The following is a 19160-nucleotide window of genomic DNA, read 5'->3' on the forward strand; positions in this document are numbered from 1 at the left end:
CATGTAACTTTTCTGAGCCAATTACACCTCTGGGATATTAAAAGCATTTTGCTGTCCATCATGCTTCACAGTCTCCCAAAGGCACAATTTTTCCAACTCCATCTTCAGTCATTAAGCATTCCATTAACTATACTATTACAAGAAAGTTATAACAATACTGGCTCATTAGTCCACAATCTCAAATGCTCTTAAAGTATAAACATACACCAATTTCCGTGGTTGCATGCATAATAGGCATAGCCACATAAGATTTAGTCCAAAAACTTTTGTTTTAGAAAGTATCTTTTTAATAAAGCCAAGATTAATAAGCACATTACCATTATATAGATGAAATTACTTCATTCTATTGGAAAATAATCCTTCAAAATGCTAAGTTTAAAAAAACGACAACAAAAAAACAGCCCACAACATTTTTGCTGTAACACTTTCAATTCTGAAAAATGTGTTAATCAGAACTAAATCTTCATCAAACTGTGTGAACATTACCCTCCTCTTGTTTGTATATTTTATCTAGTCAGCATCTCATCCCTAACAGAAGAGGTTTTAAATGAAGAACATAAACAGCTGCAAGGTGATTGCATTTCCAATAAGTCCCTCTTTTGATCTCATTCTTGATAGACCCAACTAGCTCTGTTGCACTTCATACACTGTCAAACAACAAGCATGAAAAGGGGAGTGCAGGCCAACTAATTCCTTTCCAGAGTGGGAATCAAAGAAATTGTGCATTCTAGAGAAAAACCCTAAAACATCTCATACTCGCAGCAGTGTGCTTCACCACAGCCTCATTTCGTGCACGAACTGATCCAGCAAGATCATACATGGAAAGTAAATAGTCAAAGAGCATCTAATTTCTGCATTACAGCTATCTTCAGTGAGATACAAGTCCAGATGCACAACCTGTTATTGCTAAGTAGCATATCAGGAAAAATGGAAGACAGACTAAAAGGCAACAAAGTTTGACTGTTGAACAAAGTCAGCCCTCATTATGATCCCGAATTTCCTCATTGGCCATTCCATAATGAGTTCAATGTTTCACCATCCTTCTAATTTCAGTGAAGCCATCCAAACAAACAGAGGAATTACACCAAACAAGCATTTGAAAAATCAAGCATATATTAGAAACTGTACATCATAATCTATTCTCAGATGCAGACCCAATTTTAACTGAGGACTTCTCTCAGACAAGGATTAAACTTGTGAAGAGATTACTCCTCCAGGAAATTATGGAGCAGACCTAAATGAAAGTAAGTTTTTTCTTTCAAAATTTCACCACCACCTTAGATAAAAGATTGCACTTTAAGATAAAATCAGGAAACAACACATGAAACAATTGTTAAACATTTCTTATAGCTACCAAATAGAGTAAATTGATTTTCTTTTGGATTACGTATTTAACAGCGGTCGAAGTAGTATTTGCAGAAAGGAATTGAAATGAATGGCAAGTAACCAGAAACTTACTGTCAGTTCTTTCTGCAGCTCTCAACCTGTTTAAAAGCAAACATTCGATATTTTACTTCAAAGTTCCCATCTTTGAGCTAATACTGCTACATATAAAGAAAGATGACCTATATGAAAACAAAAAGTTCATGTAATTTACAATGCAGGATCAGCATTAGCATCTGATTACCTTCAATCACATGCACAATTTTTTGAACCATGTGAATCGATGCTGAGATGTACTCAGAGCAACATATGCCATTGCCATTGCTTACATAAAAACAGACTTTTTAAACTCATGGTCCTTTGGATTAGCAAGGCTGCAAGAGACAACAGCATCTTTGTTACAGAACACAATGGATGTGATTTCTGTATCACACCAGTGAAGACAACAGACAAAGCAACAGAATCAGGCTACTCAAAAGTCTGTGAATCCTGCTGGTAAGTACATGGTTTGGCTACTGCCCATGAATGACTGGCTTAGAAGACAAAAAAAAAAAAAAGACAAAGACATAGGATCTATCAAACAAAAAACCATTCCTAAAAACATTCAAAATACTTACAAAAACAGTATTATTTTTAATAAATACAACTGAAGTTTATTAACTACTGAAAACACATTATATAATCAAGCTACATATTTTGTAAATATCCAGACTTAGTAAAAAAGAGATCAGTCATGAAAGAAGAGGTTCCAGGAGCTGCTAGGATTTAAATTATTGATTAAAAAAACATGCAATTTTCATAGCAATATTACGTGCAATTTTTCATGCTTACTAGATTGGCTAGTTAGTCTCTGAGTAATCTCAGAGACTGAATGAGAAAATTTATTATTTCTACAATACAAAGGTATGTCCATTTCATCTAAAACTCTACTCTTTCTTTTAATGGATTTCTTTACCTTCATTAACAAGCCTTCACTTAAAGAAACTAAAACAGATTGAATTGCCTTAACTGTTCATTTCACATCAATTTCTCATCTTAAGTATAAGTGGAAGCCTGTACAAGAGTACAGAATTCTCTTTCTAAATATGTGATAAATATATTAATATACTAGTAATACATACGAGGAGTTCCTGCTCAGATTACTTCTGTGGATGCTTCCAGACATGCTGTTACTCAAATCCTATAAAGAAGAAAGATATTTTTATTGGTAAAATCTGTACATCACTGTCACATATTCATTGAGCAATTCAAAAATGTAAACTCTTGAAAACATTTCTTGATAAGCTAGTTGTCAAGATGAATAACCCCACTGACAGGAGAATCACAGCATTGTCACACGCACAGTAAAATGGAATATTAGTTTACTCAGACTGCAGTTCTCCACTGTTGTCTCTATATAATTCAACAAAATACTCAGGTTCAGAGCTATTATCTCAGTGCAGTGGTGACGGCAACACACTGAGTAGTTCTCCAGTGACTTTGCTAAATCATTTTGCCAGTCTTATAGTTAAAGAAGTATGCAAATCATTTAGTCTTCTAGCTCAGTTAAAGAAAATAGGGTCGCTCTGCTATTTTCAAGGTTCTTCTAAAGTGCTGGTCAGAGATGGGACTACTCTTTTGAACAGAAAATTTAGGTAGATTATAAAATCCTCAAAAGCAGCAGAGCTTAACATCTAAAAATGAATTAATTCAAATTTTGCTTTGAATATTTTCTGAGTCTTAACTCTCATTTTTTTTTAATTTCACAGTTCACTCATGTTTTCACCTTGCAGATTGTTTGCAGATGAAAAAATCTTTAAAAAAACAGAAAAATTCACACACACACCTCTGCTTTGCTCCCTACTACCCATCAGGAAGGATTTCTGAACAACAACTATTCAATGAGTAAAGCTGGGAGGAGTCACTTCAAGGAAAATTAATTAATTTAAAATATATCTTAAAGAGAAATGAAGAGATAGATGCAGCAATATCATAACATCTCAGTGACGTACATACAGAATTTCATAACCCAGAAGGTACGTAAGAGGAGGCATAGAGATGAGGTAGTATTGGAGTCTATGCCTTAAGTGAATAAATAATTTGAAATTTGTATTCTTGAAGTGACTTGTTCAAGCCCAACTCTGATCCAACTGTAACCAATGAAACTTTTTCTGAGGGTTCTAATAAAGAACAATGTAGCTAAGTTTCCAGAAATCATTTCATTGTGCTGACCAATTCCACTCACAGGTTCAAGACCAAGTTCTCTACTCGTTCACTGCCTAGTGAGACACCAACATACACTTCATTTCTGACCACTTTCTTTATACTCAAACCACTCTGTGATTCAATAATTTAATATCCTACCTCAATAACATTCAACAGACTGTCAGCAGCTCTCAAATTATTTATTTACTTGCACGTATGCGCTGTGCCAATATACAAGGAAGTTTCTCATGTCTAAAGAGGCATTTCATAACAAAGGATCTACAGTGGCAAGCCCATGAAGGTCCATACTACTACCCTACGCTCTAAAGAGAAAGCAGCTATGGACTAGGATGTATAATCTCAGGTCTTACCTCCCGAGAATTCCTCAGGTAATCACAGAATTGTATGGTATGCCTGTGGATGTCTTGATTTTTCATTTTCTGGTGCATGTAACTGAGATATTCCAAACCTAGCCAAAAAAGCAGGTATCAGCTATTTCCAGAGTGTGTATGAACAGCTCTAAAGCTACAAACATATGCAGCTCTATAAAATAAACACCTACATACCATATTGCCCTAGCACGTGTTAAAGGCTATAAAAGCAATAACAGAATTTCATAGGGTGTTTCCATTCTCTGTTAGACTTCAGAGGAGTGCAGCCTTCTCAGGCCATGCTGTGCTGAGTCACAGTCTTGTGTCTCTCCCAGCAGCTTGCAGGATAGAACTAGAGAGCTGCACACTGCAAAGCTTAAAGATAAAATAGTCTATGCAAGTATTTCTTAGCATGAAAGAGCTGGAGCACTGTTAAAAGAAGAATGCCATTCCCTTTTCATTTCAGCAGAAATGATGAAGAATTCATTTATTCACTTTAGAGGATGTGTTTCAGAGCAATGAGTAATGAATAATGCATCCAGAGAATCTGCCAACAGATACAGTATCACAGCACTGCTTTGTGAGTGTATGTGCCCTGAAAAATTTACCAGAGTTTATTTTCACAATAAGCCAGAACACCATTTCAGAAGACACTACAGGAAAGGAGACAAGGATATCGTTCTCCCTGCTTCCCACTTATTCCTGGGAATTACATTAGTACTTTACTATTTCCCACACAGGAAAGGTAACATCCCAAGAAAGACACAGCTGACCTTTCATCCCTTTTTTCTCTGACACAGTATAATAAATAACAAGTCATGCATGCCTGGAATCTATTTCTAATTCTGTAAAAATCGTGCCAGAAGATAAATGCAGAGGATAACACTTGGAGTTTATGAATTTTTATTTACTGATTCTTTTTCAATGCTGCCCTGAATTTTACTGTCTACAAACATCACATACTTAGCTGACTGAAATTAGACACAGTGAGCCAGTTCTTCCTGTGTTTTTCTTCCCCATCCCAGAGACCAATCTCTGTAGGCTCTGAGCTCACTTGGGTGTTCAGGGAACAACCATCCACTCGAATCACCTGGCAAGACACAGACAAAACAAAATTCGATTTATAGAATGACTATCACCTCTGCCTTTCTTCTGATAGTTGTGCTATGACACAGACTTTCACAGCATTACTGAAATGCCAGTGACTGAACTGGCTTCCAACTGACAAAAGTTTTCCCATCTTTATTAGAAGCTGCAGAAGTCACATTGCTTTTGTTGAGTAAATTAGTGGTATTGTAGGTTTCTAAAACAAACTTAAAGTCCCTCAGAACACCTCAAGAGACAATTAGGTCTCAAAGTTCAAGTCTCAGGTCTGTTGCCCATTTGAGCATCTCATGTAAACAAATCAGTCTTTATCTTTTGTTTCATTAAATAGGAATAACTCTTTTCAGATAATATTTTTAATATATATACATATATACAGTCAATGTGCAATCTACAATGTGCTAACTGGTTAATGGATTCAGAGAAAACACTCTTACACTGTAGGACTCATACACAAGTAAGAACAATTGCAGGTCAGTAGAGTACAGACAACACTTCTGCTCTAGATCATGGGAATCCTCCCCAAGTGATTCCGCCAGCTAGAGTGCAAAGGATAATTCCTCTCTGTGTGAAAGAACTCTCGATCCACTATTGGCAAAATCTACAAGTTTAATCACTTTTAAAACTGAAATCCCATGCATTCTAACAAAAGGGAGATTAAACCAACACCAGACACACACACACACAAAAAAAGCATTTCCCACTTTCTGTGCAGCATTTCCACCATACATTACACCAAAACATTTTCAATTCACCTATATTTAGTCCTACATTACAGAACTGCTCTTACTGAGTGAAAAAGACAGTTATGAGATATATGCTTCTCTTCCATCTACACATACCGGCACCTGAAGGGGTTTTTGATCCTTCTTTTCTCTCCCAGACTTTCTGTCTCTGTTTTGTTGTTTTGCTTTTGTTTCTTCACTGTGGTGTAGCTCACAAGATGGTAAAGACTCTGTGGGAAAGAATCAAAAAAAACATCATTAAGCTACAGAGCTTTTGTTTACAAAGAGACGATCTGATAAGACTGAGAGTTGGCAGATCTCCAAAGCAAGCTGAGAAAGACTTGCGACATCCGAAGACAATACTCACAAAATTTATGCAGTTCGGTACAAAGATGGTCACCCATCATAAGACAGAAAACAGCAAATGTTATCTATAATCTCATAGTGTTTATACTTAGAAGTGAAATCTGCTATATTTAAGCTGTCCATAAGAAAACTTGGCTGTGGACAGGGAGGATTTTAAGCCTGCTGTAAAAGTGTACACCTATTCATTCTCAACAGAACCTTCTGACTTATGATAATGTCAACACATCTCTCAGGGTTCTGTAATTTCTTCCGTTTTCTGTAATTCTTAGATTGCTTCACCAGGGTAGGAAACTACCCTAGAGCCAGTACAGTTCCTCTAACACCACAACTGAGTAGCCAAAGCTGTGAGATGCAGACAATCAGGGTGGGACTGTTTTGTGGCTGACACTATGATGCCACCCAGCTCAGACACCAGGCACAATTTAAAACTCCCCCACAGCAGTGATTCCCAGCACAAAGAAAATGAAGGAGTAACTGTTTGCTTACTACCCTTAGCTGTGCTGAGGTATCAGAGACACTTCTTAATAACTTCTTGAGTTTCTCAACAAAAGATACTGTAGAGGTACAGCATTTTATTTTTACCATCTGTGGCCTTGCAGCTTTTCCCTCTCCTCTCTTTTTTAGGGGATGGTAAGTTCTTGCAGAAACTCCATTGCTTCCAGAGTGGACTGATCCACGAGGTGCTGTGTTTCAGTTTATTCTCAGAAATGACGACGCTGTGCCGTGAGCTGTTGGAGTTATAGGAGAAGGACTTAGATTCTTTTATCTGTATGTGCGTGGGAGGTCTACTTGTACAACTACAGTCACAGTTAAAGGTGGAATGTATGCACAGGTCCTTCTTCTGTTTCTCCCTTGAGCTGAAAACCCCTTTTTCATCACCTTCAGAGAATCCCCAGTTCACATAACCACCTTCGGTTTCTTCCCTGTCATCACAGTAGGGTGCTGCATTTTCTCTTACTTCAAGCGATGTCTGGAGACTGAGAGAATGATCAGCATCTGTGGCATTAGTCTTTTTTGAAGGCAGGTGAATAATAAAGTCTCTCTGATTCCATTGATAATTTTCTGGCTCTTTTTCAACAAGGCTGATGCTCTGCAAGTTTTGCTGCACAGCAATGCTGCTTTGCAGTCCATCATTGAATATGTCTTCCCTGTACTTGGTAGGAGTGCTCGAAAAGGACAAGTTTAAGGTGATGGTGTCAGAGAAAGGTGCCCGCTGGTGATCAGGAGGAACTAGCAAAAATTGTCCATATCTGGGGGATGACTTAGACTCAGAGGACACACCTGAAGTAAGTGTGTTATCACTTTCTATCTTATGAGAACTACCTTCTACCAGCTTGTCACTCTCAGTCCTCAGTATGTGGTCTGTACATTTTGATGGCTGCTGACTCCTCACCAAGCTCCCTAAGAGTGAGGGCGGCATGCTGTAGTAGTGATACTTCTTGTCATACAAACATTCTAGACTGCTCAGGGTCTTGGAATAGAGTACATTGTTCCAACTGTGGGGCAGCTTTCTACAGGGTCTATGTTTTTTGTCAGCCAGTAAGGCTTCTTCCACCTGCAGTGTGTCTACAGCTGAAAGCACTTTCAGGATGTCCACTGTCAAAGCAGATAGGTCTTGCAAATGTCCCAGCTGGCTGTCCAAGGAAAGCAAAGATTCCTTGATATAAAATACCTTCTCATACACCTCTTTCAATTGCAGAAACATCTCCTCCACCCTAGATGAAAAAAGAAATGATACTTAAAATATCTTGACTTCAGCTTACCAGATGATTAGCACATGAACACATTTTAAAACAGCACTATTTTAAAAAGTCTTTTGTATTTTTTATGGTGACTTCCATTCCCATGAAAATGTGTATTTGGCAACCCACAGAGGCTTGAAACATGCCATTCAGTTTACTGAGCCAAAAGTCAGTGATTGTTAAGGAAGTAGGCTTTTTGCTCAGTAAGTATCTAATAAAAAATACCACATTTCTACTAATCCCCATTTCATGATACAGAACCACTAAGCCATGGACAGGAGGTCAAAGCTTTAGAAATGCTGCATTGTAAGTGTAAATGCTATAAAAATAAATATAAAATAAGTACAGTATTTCTTGTCGGTCAGTTATCTTTCATTTCTACACTTCCTGTGCAAACATGAGAAAGATAAAGCTTCATGCTACGGATACTCTACAGATACTGTTCCATTTCTCAAATACTGTAAACTGCTAGGAAAATGGTCTTCTCAACAACTTGTAAAGCCTTTTGGAACATATTTTGGTAAATTTGTTTATATCAGTTATCTTAAAAAAAAAAGTCAGCTGAAAAAGAAGCAAAGCCTTTTTAATGGTCTTCGAATTTCCAGTGAAACAAACAAGAACTTGGCCTGAAACAGTATTTTTTTAACCAATTCATTATCTTTACATCTGTTAAAGGTACTCCCTCTGGTACTCTGCTGGAAGACAGCATCCAGTGGGAGACACCTCACACGGAGCAGGGAAAGGGAATGACTATGAGGGAGTGGTAGATGAAGAACTGCTATGGTGTCACAACAGCCCTTCTCTGTGTGGAAAAGGAGGTAGAAGATAGTCAATGTGGGAGAAGGTGTTCTTAGTTTGATTTTAGTTTCTCACTGCTTTAGTCTGTTAGTAATAGTCAATAAATTATATTAATCACTCTATGCTGAGTCCGTTTTGCCCATAACGGTAACTTGCGTGCAATCTCTCTGTCCTTATCACGAGCCCTTTTTTATTGTGCTTTCTCCCCTCATTCCTTTGAGGAGCGGAAGTGGTGAGAGAGAGGTATGGTGTTCAGCTGCCAGTCAGTATGAAACCACCCAAATCCCATAAAGCACCTGCACACTCTACAAATACGCAGGGATACAATTCTGCCAGCAAGGCTTCACAGCCAGGCTCAACATTTGGTTCAAACAGAAAAGTTACATTTCCATCAAATTAGCAGGGCCTACATGTGCCTCTCATTTTCATAATGGCCATAACTGCTAAAAAAGCATTAGTAGTCCTTTTATAGAACTAATGCATACAAAGAGCACAAATGTGTAGCAAAACATACTTATCTGTCGTCACACGGATCCTTTCGCTGTCACTGGAACTCAAGCTTTCATTCTTCTCATGAAAATATTTTTCCACACATTGTTCCTCAAAGTCATGGAGTTTCTTCAACTCGTCATCACTCAGGTACAGCTCTATATAAAGAAGTAGAAGTTGGTAAGAAGTGTGCTGACAAATGCAACTGTTTATAAGCGTCCATGAAAAAAAGAAAACTGCCAAAATAGGTTTCCTCCTTTGTCAACAGGCCTAATTCCATGAAATTTGGGATTATAGAAAAAAGTTCAAAAGTGCCAAATACACAAAATTGTATTTTTCATCTTCTCTTAGGCAGGGAACAAAAAAAAACCCCACTGACGAGAATTCCACTGTATTTCCTTTTAAAAACTCAGCATTACATACTGACTGTTCACAAACATTTACTTTCTCCCAGACTCACAAAACTTATATAGCAGTATGTAAGACTTATGAAGATATTACTGCAATTTGGTAGACATTCATTAAGCAGACACTCATTAAGCAGTGATATTTCAGATATTTCAGGTATTTATTCAAAGCTGTGAAGGCTTTTTTTCACTTAATTGCTTTACATTTTCATAGGCATAAAATATGAAGCAAGACCACTGGCAGAAAAAAAAAAAAAAATTCAAAAGTTTTAAATTCCACAGTTTAGACTGCTCATAATCCTATTATTCACTTTCTCTCAGAAATCTTATACAGACACCAAGTAAGATTTCTGAAAGAATGGATCAATTATAAGTCAGTATGAAGGAATGCATATGAAGGAAAGCTACTTCTCTGATACAAATTCCACATCTTCCAAGTTTCTTTTCTTTTTAAACACCAGAGTTCCCACTGTGCTTGCAAGAAATTATCTATGCCAAGCAACATGTCTGTGTTTGTAATAGGTGCATACAGCTGTAACAAACAGCATCGCAGGGGAGCACCACAACATGCCTGAGACACTGAATCACCTGCTGAGCTCCTTTACCTCAGACCTCTTTGTAACCTTGCTTCAAAGATTTCACATTCTCTGTGAGGAATTTTCATTGATTTTCCACAGGGTGGCACTGGATCCTCATTGCTAAAAGCAATTTTTTAATCACAGCAAAAATTTAAGTACAAGAAACTTGTCAAGCAATATACAGGCATACAGAAAAGGAACACAAGAGCATATAAATAGGAAAAAAAAAAATCACTTTCCGAGAAAACTATAGGCAAGGTATGAGCTCTCTTCTATCTCAGGACTTTTGAACATGCTAAGCAGTCAGAATTTTCATGATGCCTAATGTACCTTGCAAGCAAGAAACTCACTGTGCTCTGACAGTAACTTACACTACACATGCATATAAAAAGAGCAGTGATACTTCAAAGGCAAGCTGATGCGTTCATCCATGAAGAAGAAGCTGAGCCTAGGAGCAGCAGTAAAGCTGCTTCAGCATTGATTAGTTAAGCTCATTTTTGAAACCTGTAAAGCTGTAAATTTTGAAATCTGTACATGGCAGATATGTTGACACTTTCATGTTCAGTAGAGAAAATCTTGAATGAATTGTAACCCAAAAAGGGTCTGATCAGATCAGTTATTAGGTATCAAGAATGTTCTCAAATGTCAGGTATTACACCCCCAGTTGCTGCCATGAAGTCAAGAACAGACTCTGCTATATGTAATGTACTCCATAAGAAGTCAAGGACAGGAGTCACTTGCTGAAGCATCTTTTTTATGAGCTGCTAGCACCTCTCACTTCAAAATACTCTGAACTAACTTAAATACATGATTCTCATTACAAAAGGAACTGAGAGCAGGAGTCTCATCCAATTCAATGGCATTTCACTTAAACTTTAATTTATGAACCACAAACCCCAACTACCTAAGCTCCAGAAAAAGAAAGTGTAAAAACTTAATGGTAGGAGGATACATGGGGAAGAAGCCATTGAATGTTATCAGAAAAAAAATACAAAGTAATCAAAAGCATTTGAACTTTGGGCAGTTAAAAAGGAATTGATAGTCTTCCTAGGATAAACGTGCAAAAATGTAGGCTTCCAGTGTTGTTTCTTAAAAATGGGGTCGTTCTATACTACTGAAAAAGTCAGCATCATGTTATTTCACGTCTGAGTTGTGATATATCTATGTTGTTTCAGAAGGGTAAGTCTACAACATCTTGCCAGTTATAGGCCAGCTGCAACGAAAATAGCTATGACTGAGCACAATGAAAGTTAAAACTGAGAGTCAGAGCCTGACTAAGTTCTTCACTGTTACTATCTACATTACATCTTAACCAACGCACAAAAAGTGAGGAAAGCAAAAGCCAAATAAAAAGCAACACATTCCCCTAGTCACTTCTTTTCCTATAAGCTGTCTCACAGGTACACTAAATTCTGGCTTGCAAATGAAAACAGCTGCTGGCCTGGAAAATCTCTTTCTTGAAAAACTGAGCTACAAAGAGATTTGAGACTGGCAAAATATTCTTCATAAGCTATTTCTGCTGGCCCTTTGATTAGCTCTGCTTACTCAGTCCAACGTCACCTTCCTCTTGATCAGACTCATTTGAGGGTTGATGGCGGAAGATGCGGTTTATCAGAAGTCCAATGTAGCTCAGGAGAATGAAAGGTGGAGGCAGCCACGGCTTCTCATGATAGGTCATAATGTAGCGGTACCGGTTGTACTTCCAGAGCTTGTTCGATATGGATTTCAAATCATAATAAACATTACTGAGAAGACATAAAGGGATAAGGAAGGTAAAACATTCCTGTGAGGACCCTTCTGAATACAGCACAAGATGCCTGTCTAAAGATCTGATGTGACACAAAAGAAAAGTCCCATTCCTCCAGTGAAGTTAAATCAGCTTAACAACTTTCATTTAACAAAGCAGCAGCATGTGCCTGCAGCTACAGCACAGAGAATGAGATCTTCAAAGCTGCCTAACAAACTGGGAGATCCAATTCCCATTTACATTAATGGGAACTGGGCAAAAAAACATCCCTAAAGTGTCTTTGAAATCTCAACCAGATTATTTAAACTGTAATACATAGCCTTTGTGGGAATTCAACATTGTCTGCCTCTTTGGACTGGATTAAGTACATGAATCAAGCTAAGGGAAAAGTGTTAACAACATTTCTACTGCCTTTTTGGGGCACTACTCCTACAGCAAAATATGTGCTTTAAGAGGCAGCTACATAAGCAATTCTTCTGTGGGTTACTCTTTGGAGTAGTGGTATTACTAAATATGGCTCTTCTGTCGTACAGAGCATTCTCTGCACTATGACTGATCCAAGTAAAGGAAAACAACTTCATGGCCTCTGGCACTTCAGTTTCAGTTGCACAGTCAAACTAAACACTCAACATATTTTCACAAAAACATCAGCTTTGCTTTTGGGAGCATAATTAAATATATTGCTCATACTCATTTTTGGTCCCAATTCTGGAACAATCAAATCACTAAGCAGAAGGTTTAACATATCATCATTGCTAAAGGTTTAAATCTAGAAATAATTCAAATTACAATTCCACATCAGTGTATTAAAGAAAAAAATTAATGCCTTGCTACAATTTCAAGAAAGGGATTTCTAATTGGATGTGGGAATAGAATGAGTTCTGATCATTCCATTTTCCAGAATATTAATCACTACATTTCTAGCTTAGAAATTTTTTCAACCTACAGCTGACTTCCCCAAAAATGCTATAATTCTAGAAAATTAACTACTTGGGTTACACTGTTCTTTACTAATATTGACACAGAACTTGAATCATTTCAGTGGTTTCCTTGCTAAAACTCAAAAGGTTAGAATCATTATAAAGACATTAGTAAAAGCCTCCTACTCTGGCAGCAAATATTAAAAAACAGATAGTTCAATACACTATGGTTAGATTTCAATTCTAGACCACAGAAAATTGCATGGAACAACAGGAATTTTCAAATTTCTAAAAGGAAGAGCGTGCTCCTCCAAAGCTGTTACTCCCTTCCCTTATTATCTGCTAATTTACATCTTGTGCTACCTTGTGATGAACATTATATAGGCTGTCAGTGCAACAAATACAATCTCTAAGAACAAAGGACAAATTATTTCAGAGCTGAATTAAAGTTGCTTATTTGCCAAGAAGAGTTGTCCACTGTCATATTCTGTTCAAACCATAAAACAATCAACACAGAAGTGTTGGCAAAATGTCTATTATTTGTCTTTGGATGGTTGGGGTGAGATTTGTTGTTGTTTTTTGTTGTTGTTTTGTTTTGTTTTGTTTTGTGTTTTCAGTAATATAACATGGTACTTACTTAAAGAAAGCAATGAGTAAGTTGACCATGATGATGTACTGCACAAAGAGATAGACAGCTTGGAGGAATGGTGTGAGGAAGGAGCCAGGAGGACAGTCTTCATTGGTTTCACAGACTGGAAGGGAAAGACATACAGCATTAGCAAGAAAGTCAAAGCAGAGCACAGCAAGGACATATGCTGCTCCTTTGCCTTAGCAAAAACCAATTTGTCCTTGGTAACTTCCACAAATGTATGTTGTCAAAAGTCTACCTCCACGTAAGGAAGATAGGAGACCTCTTCATGATCCTACTCCCTCATAGCTTATGGTGTAATTTAGAAGTTCTAGGCACCATTTCATAAATATCAGTTATTATACCAGATATCACAACATTTTGATAAGGGGAAAGATAGTGTAACTGCAATATATTCGAGAGATGGTAAACACGTAAACTGAAAGTGATCCTTAAAGCAACTAATCTTTAAAGCAAGTCACAAAGCTTTCAGTGACTATGTGGAAAAAATACAGCTGCAAGACTGTTTTATCATTACTGAAGTATTAATCCTTTATAGCCTTAGTAAAACCAAATTAATTCATGTGCAAATGTACATGTGGCAATGGATATTTTTGATGTATTACAGAAACTAAGAGATCCCTCCTGATTTTTTTTTTCCAACTGTCAAAATAAAAGTTTTCCAATGTTTAGAATTTTTTAATCAAAGTGACCTCTGACAAAGTTAAAAACACGTTTATAACACACCAGCCCTAAATTCAGGAGATACTTTACAGCATACAGGTTCATTAGAGAAATCATCTCTGAAGTTTCAAACTTCAAAAAGCGTAGCATTACTAAGTGATTAAATGAAATAAATAGTGAAAATTAGTGCAGCACTTTTATTAAAAGTATTTTGATTTATACAACCAAGACACATATCTGTCATGTGACAATTTCAGCAATGATAACAGATGTTACTTCTTTAATTATTTAAAAGAAATAGGCCTAAGCTGAACTATATATCTTAAATACCTATTTCTATATGCATACTTTCTTTTTTATTTCAAAGACTTAGTAGTAGCATCAGAGTGCTTTCTATCTATTATAATGAAAAATTACTGGAGTGACTGATTCTTCTGCCTTATTGAATCAAGGTCAATGTCATAATCAAGAACGCAACATCTTTCCTATTCATTTAATCTATTTATTTTTATGCTTAACTCGTTGATCTGCTTAAGAAGGATGCCAGGTACCTCACCATGGTGAAAAAAACATTTTCCATTGTTCTCTTTCCTTTTTTCTTTCCCCTTATTCTACCTCCCATTACGGCAACTTTGCTATCTTTTCTCTGAAAGATCACTAGCTTTTAACTGTCCTGTCACAAGCACATATAACTGCCAAATATTCTCATCAAGATTTAGCTTATTATTAGTCCTTAAGTGCTCCGCTCTGAGCCTCGTAATATGCTTCATTTCAAAAGTTAAATTTGAAAGATTTAAAGTTTAATCTTCATTTTATACAAATAAACAAATATTTTCATCTGTAATCATGCAATTGTACAAATTAAGGCTATTTGTATTTTGGACTCAAAAGTTTTTGAAAAAGAAGAAATCCAATGTGAGGTCAAAACTTATCAGTCAAAGTGAACATTTAAACTACCTACCATCTATTTCTGCAGCATAGACCTCACCAAACATCATCCAGTAGGGCTGAAATATAATATCTCGTGCCAGAGACCAAGAAGGAAGTTCTTCTGGTGAAAGGATTGCCTTTCGTGAGACGCCAAAACTCAGCAGAACTATGGCCATCATAATCACAATATAGAACATGTTTGCTGTCTAGGCATTGAAGAATTAACTGTATTAATTATATGTAATTTTTTTACACATATATACATGCAAATACATTTTAAAGAAGATAATCAGTTACTGCTTTTACCAATAGGAATACAAAAACAAGGTCAACAATCTAATACACTAGAGAAAATAAAAACATTTTCTAGAGGTTAAAATCTTTCTGGACTAAAAAGACCTACTTCTGCTCAAATCTTTAAGATCTTAAGTAAGATCTGAAAATTGCAGAGGCCTTGTGATGGTGCTTGTCATCCATGGTATCTTTTTCCAAATTGAAAGTAAGGAGCAGCAGTTAAAATGATTTTCCCTTCTAACACTGAATCAGAATTACTATGCAAGACAGAATATAAAAGTATTAATAAGATAGCTCCCAAGATCCGAGGGAAATTACAGTGGGAATCTGCATATGTCCCTCAAGACTAGTCAACAGTTCAGCAGCAGTTCAGATACCAAAAGAGAAAAAAAAAATTAACTTTGATCTCAGAGAAATTTTGCCAACTAAAAATGGAGTATAATTATTTGAATCAAAATGTAAAATATAATGAGGCAGTTTCCAAGAGCCAGGGGAATTATCTATAGTAATGAGCCTATCTGCAAGACATGGTGATTTTTCTTCCTCCTACTATCAGGCTGGATCAGAAACTCAACTCAAATACAACCCTTCTCTAAGGAACTAAGTGAAAAAGGCTTCTGTGAATAAATTGAAATCTGACTGTCAAGTCACAAACAGAAAAAATCATGGTAGTTTCAGGTAATGCATTCACTGTGAGTTATTAGGTAACATCTCCTTTGACCATTGCTCTTTTCTGTCACTGCTGACCTTCACAGATATCTCAGTAGATGTCATGAGTGCAATAAAATTGTTCCACAGTATAATACTTACCATTTTCCCAATCATTGTCAGATATGGGCCAGCATGCTGATTCACAGCAAAAAGATCAAGGAGCCGGGCATACCAAAATATTATATCCAAGCAGTAAAGTAGCCGCCCTACTGTTTGAACAGGGGACTCAGACCAGCGCAAGCCAAAACCAATCATAAACAGGATGATAGCTAACGAATCAGTAAAATTCCAGTATTCATAAATCCACACCTTCACTTTCTGGCGGAATTTTCCAGGTTCTGAGATAAACACCTGAATAGAATGTGGTAGAACGTGTAGAAAAGAAATCCATGAAAATCACATTCTTTAACTTTCTCTGTCTGAACTGTTTTATGATGTTTGAAAATCTATCTTTTTTTTCCCCTTTTTTCTCTATTTTTTTGCAGACCCACAAACAACATACTGCAATTCAATCTTCACTGAGGTTTAGATTTAATCTGTAGTATCATATAACTCAAATATGACAAGACAAATAAGATAGATATTCTTGGAATAGCAAGTTCTAAGCCTGTACCCAGACACTGAAGAGTGTGTTCCTCAGTAGAAAACAGCAAGGAGTAGAGAATGGTTATGCATATTTATCGTTATAAATTAATTAGTATTTTCTTGAGGAATGGTTATGACCTGCAAAAGACCTTTCCAAAGCCCATAATCATGGAAAAATATCAACCTAACCTCAATGGAAAAAAAATTAAGTCCTCTTTTTTCAGACCAAAAATGCAAAGCAAAACCCTTGCATTTTACACCAAGGACAGATTAAAAAAAAGAGTGCTGGCAACTAGCAAGGTAAAGAATGAAATGTTTGCTCCTTGAACTGTGAGGTGCCCCAAAGGGATTTTAGGCTTCACTGAGCAAATGTGTGAAGTGGAATCTTTGGGAGGCTGTAAATAAAATCTTTGCACAATGCATGAATGAGACCAGTAATGTAGTGCTACGTAAGGTCATACTGATAAGTACCAAGTGAAAGAAAGATTTTTAAACATTATGCCCTTATCCTGCAATAATTTATACATTTGAACATTCACGTAAGCAAGTGATCCTACTCAATTCAGCTGGAGAAATTCTCATGAGAAACTAGTTGAAGAATCAGGATTTAAGGCTTTAACCATTATTTGATACAAACTAGAGAAATAAAGGCTTGTAGTTACATCTAATCAGACCCTCAGCAGTTAATCTGATGGATGTTAGACACATCATCCTATACAGTCTTTGATAGTTGGCCAGAACTAGTACACAGACAAAGGAAATCAGGAAAAAATGAATTCCAAAGTCTTCAATGAATGTTAATTCAAGAAAGAAGACCTGGTGCTTCCACTTCCGCCTATCAGCACAGTGCAACAACACAACAGTGATCTTCAAAGTTCTTGACTTTGGTATTCATATTCTCTTTTTCATAGATTTCATATTCTCTTTTTTTTTTTTTTTTCCCCATTTATTCAATATTCTCTTTTTTTTTTTTCCACTTATACAATCCTTGTACAGTTTTTTTCAATTTTTTCTCATGCAGCCATAAAAATTCTATGTTATTCCCATACTAAAATATGCTCATATACTACTTAAATATTCTCATATACTCTGAGAAGCTTGTTTCAGTGCTCTGTCATCCAGAAATTAAAGAAGTTCTTTCTCATCTTCAGATGAAGCTTCCTGTGTTCCAATCTCCTGCTGGAGAGGAGCTCTGCGGAAAGGGACCTGGATGTCCTGGTGGACAACAGGTTGGCCATGAGGCAGCAGTGTGCCCTCGTGGCCAAAAAGGCCAGTGGCATTCCGGGGTGCATTAAAAAGAGCATGGCCAGCAGGTCGAGGGAGGTGATCCTCCCCCTCTACTCTGCCCTGGTGAGGCCTCATCTGGAGTACTGCGTCCAGTTCTGGACTCCCCAGTACAAAAAAGACAGGGATCTCTTGGAAAGAGTCCAGCGGAGGGCCACGAAGATGGTGAAGGGCCTGGAGCATCTCTCCTATGAAGAAAGGCTGAGTGAACTGGGTCTGTTCAGCCTTGAGAAAAGGAGACTGAGAGGGGACCTGATCCAGGTCTATACATATCTAAGGTGTGGGGGGCAGAATGGCGAGGCCAGACTGTTTTCAGTGGTGAATGGAGACAGGACAAGGGGAAACGGCTGGAAACTGCAGCATAGGAAGTTCCGCACAAATGTGTGCAAGAACTTTACAGTGAGGTGACGGAGCACTGGAACAGGCTGCCCAGGAAGGTTCTGGAGTCTCCTTCTCTGGAGATGTTCAAGACCTGCCTGGATGCCTACTTGTGTGACGTGGTGTAGGGAACCTGCTTTGGCAGGGGGGTTGGACTCAATGATCTCTGGAGGTTCCTTCCAACCCCTACAGTTCTGTGATTCTGTGATTCTGTGATTCTGTGCTCATCGCCTCTGTTGCTGGGCACCATCAGAAAGAGCATGGCCCCATCCTCTTGATAAGATTCCCTCTCAGTCCCTTCTTCAAGCTAAACAGTCCCACATCCCTTATCCTTTCCTCATATGCTCCAGGCCTCTAAAAATCTTTACACTGCTCCACTGGACTCTCTCCAGTAGTTCCCTGTCTTTCCTCAACTAGGGAGCTTGGGCACAGTACTCCAGACGTGGCCTCAACACAGCAGAGCATAAGAGATGGATAGCCTCCCTCAATAAGCTGCCACACTTTTCATAATGCACCCAGGATACCACTGGTCTTCTTGGCCACAAGGGACACTGCTGACTCCTGGACAACCTGTTTTCCATCAGGACACTTAGGTCCTTCTCCACAGAGCTCCTTTCCAGCATATCAGCCCCCAACCTATACTGATGCATGCAAACCAGTTTGACTTGGTAGAAAGCCTTAGGTTACTCTAAATATTACATTGATAACACATTCAAAGTGATATCTTCAGACAAACTTCATATTCATTATAGGAAATCTAACAGCTTAGTTCTCTACACTGGGGCTCAAAATCCCAATTTTGCACAATTATTTTCAAAAAAGCTGTACAATAACAGTGGCTTACCCAGAAAA

At 37.5% G+C, this 19160-nt stretch overlaps 1 protein-coding gene across 1 annotated transcript in view; it reads right to left on the reverse strand.

The window, feature by feature from the left end:
- Positions 1–19160, reverse strand: part of TRPM6 (transient receptor potential cation channel subfamily M member 6) — an 81512-nt gene that overhangs the window by 17104 nt on the left and 45248 nt on the right. Inside the window, exons 21-31 of the mRNA XM_042877321.1 lie at positions 16161–16412; positions 15088–15262; positions 13452–13566; positions 11693–11892; positions 9188–9320; positions 7013–7848; positions 5885–5997; positions 4902–5028; positions 3939–4036; positions 2505–2563; positions 1459–1484 (exon numbers count right to left, since the gene is read on the reverse strand). Coding sequence (XP_042733255.1) covers positions 1459–1484; positions 2505–2563; positions 3939–4036; positions 4902–5028; positions 5885–5997; positions 7013–7848; positions 9188–9320; positions 11693–11892; positions 13452–13566; positions 15088–15262; positions 16161–16412 — 2134 coding nt within the window. The remainder of the gene's footprint in view (positions 1–1458; positions 1485–2504; positions 2564–3938; positions 4037–4901; positions 5029–5884; positions 5998–7012; positions 7849–9187; positions 9321–11692; positions 11893–13451; positions 13567–15087; positions 15263–16160; positions 16413–19160) is intronic.

Source organism: Lagopus leucura, unplaced genomic scaffold, assembly GCF_019238085.1.
Source record: "Lagopus leucura isolate 7727_CA_CO unplaced genomic scaffold, USGS_WTPT01 Super-Scaffold_100018, whole genome shotgun sequence".
NCBI classification, from domain to species: Eukaryota; Metazoa; Chordata; class Aves; order Galliformes; family Phasianidae; genus Lagopus; species Lagopus leucura.